This window comes from Histoplasma capsulatum, genomic scaffold (genome assembly GCF_000149585.1).
Source record: "Histoplasma capsulatum NAm1 scaffold_17 genomic scaffold, whole genome shotgun sequence".
Lineage (NCBI taxonomy): Eukaryota > Fungi > Ascomycota > Eurotiomycetes > Onygenales > Ajellomycetaceae > Histoplasma > Histoplasma mississippiense.
The window spans coordinates 25691-27934 of record NW_001813966.1 but is presented as its reverse complement, the minus strand read 5'-3'; the positions used below and the strand labels follow the sequence as shown (position 1 = coordinate 27934).

The following is a 2244-nucleotide window of genomic DNA, read 5'->3' as shown; positions in this document are numbered from 1 at the left end:
CTTGGAAAAAGTTTCCCTTGGCCCCCTTCGGGAAAGGCCGTGGTACGCGGGGTGGTACAACGTTTGTTTATTGGCAATCCTCTCCAAGGCAGGGATCGGTAAGTGGTTTTCCTTTTCGTTTTAGTAATTTTAAATGTATATATCATACCTGTGTAATATGTGTGGAGTGTGTCGATAGGGGGCTAGATCCCAATTGCTTGGGGGTGGATTGGCAGGATTCGTGGCATTTGAGTTCTTTAAGTCTATGTTACAAGACGAGGGACGGCAAGATTTCTGGGCCGCGGACAGTAATCGCCGGGCTTGGTGCTGGCTTTACAGAGTCACTGTTGGCCGTTACGCCTTTTGAGAGTATCAAGACACAGTTGTACGCTCTTGCCCTGTCTATTCGCTCTTCTCTCCCACCTCCCGATATTAATTTACCTCAGTTTTGAGCTAACTGTCCCACACATAGGATCGATGACCGCAAATCCGCTAGCCCACGCATGCGCGGCTTTCTCCATGGCACCGGGGTAATATTCCGCGAGCTCGGGGTACGCGCATTCTTCCAGGGCTTTGTGCCAACGACGGCACGACAGGCTGCTAACTCTGCCACTCGTTTTGGCAGTTATACGACCATCCGGCAGTTTGTGCAGGGATATGTAGCGCCAGGGGAGAGGTTGGGCGCTGCGAGTACGTTCGCCATTGGAGGACTGGCAGGTCTGATCACAGTGTATGTTTCGTTTTCTCTTCCCCCTGTTGTGACTTGTGATGTGAAAATGGGTTTAGCTGGAGCGTTGACTCTTTGTCTGTTGGTGTAGATATGTGACCCAACCCCTGGATACGATTAAGACTCGGTTAGTTTACCTTTTAGCCCTTACCGGTGAGTAAAGAGAGAGAAGGGGACTGAGACTGACATGTATGTTCAGAATGCAATCCATCGAAGCTCGAAAGAACTATAAGAATAGTTTTGTTTGCGCGACTACCATTTTCAAAAACGAGGGCGTTCTCACATTCTGGTCAGGGGCTTTGCCGCGGTTGGCACGTCTGGTTATAAGCGGAGGTATTGTTTTCACGATGTAAGCATCTGTATCTAACCTACCCGTCCCAAAAGCTATCCTTTCACTTTTGTTGAACAGAGCAAATTGATACCCTTTGAGCCCAGAATCCATCACTAATAATATCCATTGAAACAGGTATGAGAAAACGATGGAGGGACTGGACGTGTTGGATCCAGAGAGGAAATACATCTAAATTTTTCCCACCTTATTTATTGTATAACCTTTCTGGTTGATATGGGTTTAAAACCCTGCATGAAATAGACACTAGAGTCTTTCATATTGCAATTGAAACAAAAAGTAATATTCAAAAAACCTCCGGGAGTGTGTAGGACAATTGTGATTATTTCCTGAAGGATTGAATCAAGCATATATGTCCAAATTTATATACTGTATATGGGGTAATAATCACAAAATCCTCTCAAGACCTCGCCCGCTTTTTCGCCGCCTCCTGTGCCATTTTCATTTGCTCCTCCGCAAACACATCATCGACCTCCCGATCAACAAGCCATCCCCTCACACTATCCATAATCTTCTCAAGGCCATCACCACCCTCCATGATACTTCCAAGGTTATGCAATGTCAGCCCACTGCGATGATCTGTGCATCGGTTCTGTCCAAAATTGTACGTGCGGATTTTATCCCCTCTCCCCATCTTTGCCACACCACCCATAACTCCCCGCCGCAATTTCACCATCTCCTCCTCTCTCGCCTCACGTCGTTGCTGCGCAATCCTAGCCCTAAGGAGATGCCACGCCTTGCGCCGATTCTCGTGCTGTGACCGTGAATCCTGCATGCCTACCACAATTCCTGTGGGGATATGCGTCAGTCGGATTGCGGATTCGGTTTTATTGACGTGCTGCCCACCAGCCCCGCCTGCCCGCATTTTCTCCACATTCACTTCCTGTGGATCTATGTAGTAGTCGGAATTGGGGTCGTCGAAATTCAGCTCACTGTCTCCTTCCCCAATGATGGACGGATAGGAAGGCAGAATCACCACGCTGACAGCACTGGTGTGCGTCCTGCCTTTGTTTTCAGTTGTCGGTACTCTCTGCACGCGATGCACACCCGCCTCTGTCTCGAAGCGTCTCATAGCTACCCGGTGTCTCGATTTTCCATCACTGTCTCGATTAATCCGATCCTTCGGAACCCGCCGTTCGCACCGGCTATTTTCCGCATTCCTTTTTTTAATAGAGTGGGCGGCGCAAGG

At 48.6% G+C, this 2244-nt stretch overlaps 2 protein-coding genes across 2 annotated transcripts; one reads left to right on the top strand and one right to left on the bottom strand.

Annotated features, from left to right (window-relative positions):
- Positions 1 to 244: 244 nt before the first annotated feature.
- HCAG_09068 (conserved hypothetical protein) lies at positions 245 to 1059 on the top strand (the record flags this gene model as incomplete). The annotated part of the gene is made up of 4 exons (XM_001535934.1): positions 245 to 303; positions 452 to 709; positions 798 to 833; positions 906 to 1059. 4 exons carry the CDS (start codon positions 245 to 247, stop codon positions 1057 to 1059), a joined length of 507 nt encoding a protein of 168 aa, XP_001535984.1.
- A 396-nt stretch (positions 1060 to 1455) lies between these two features.
- Positions 1456 to 2127, bottom strand: HCAG_09067 (predicted protein; the record flags this gene model as incomplete). Its single annotated transcript, XM_001535933.1, has 1 exon — positions 1456 to 2127. One exon carries the CDS (start codon positions 2125 to 2127, stop codon positions 1456 to 1458), a length of 672 nt encoding a protein of 223 aa, XP_001535983.1.
- Positions 2128 to 2244: the final 117 nt, after the last annotated feature.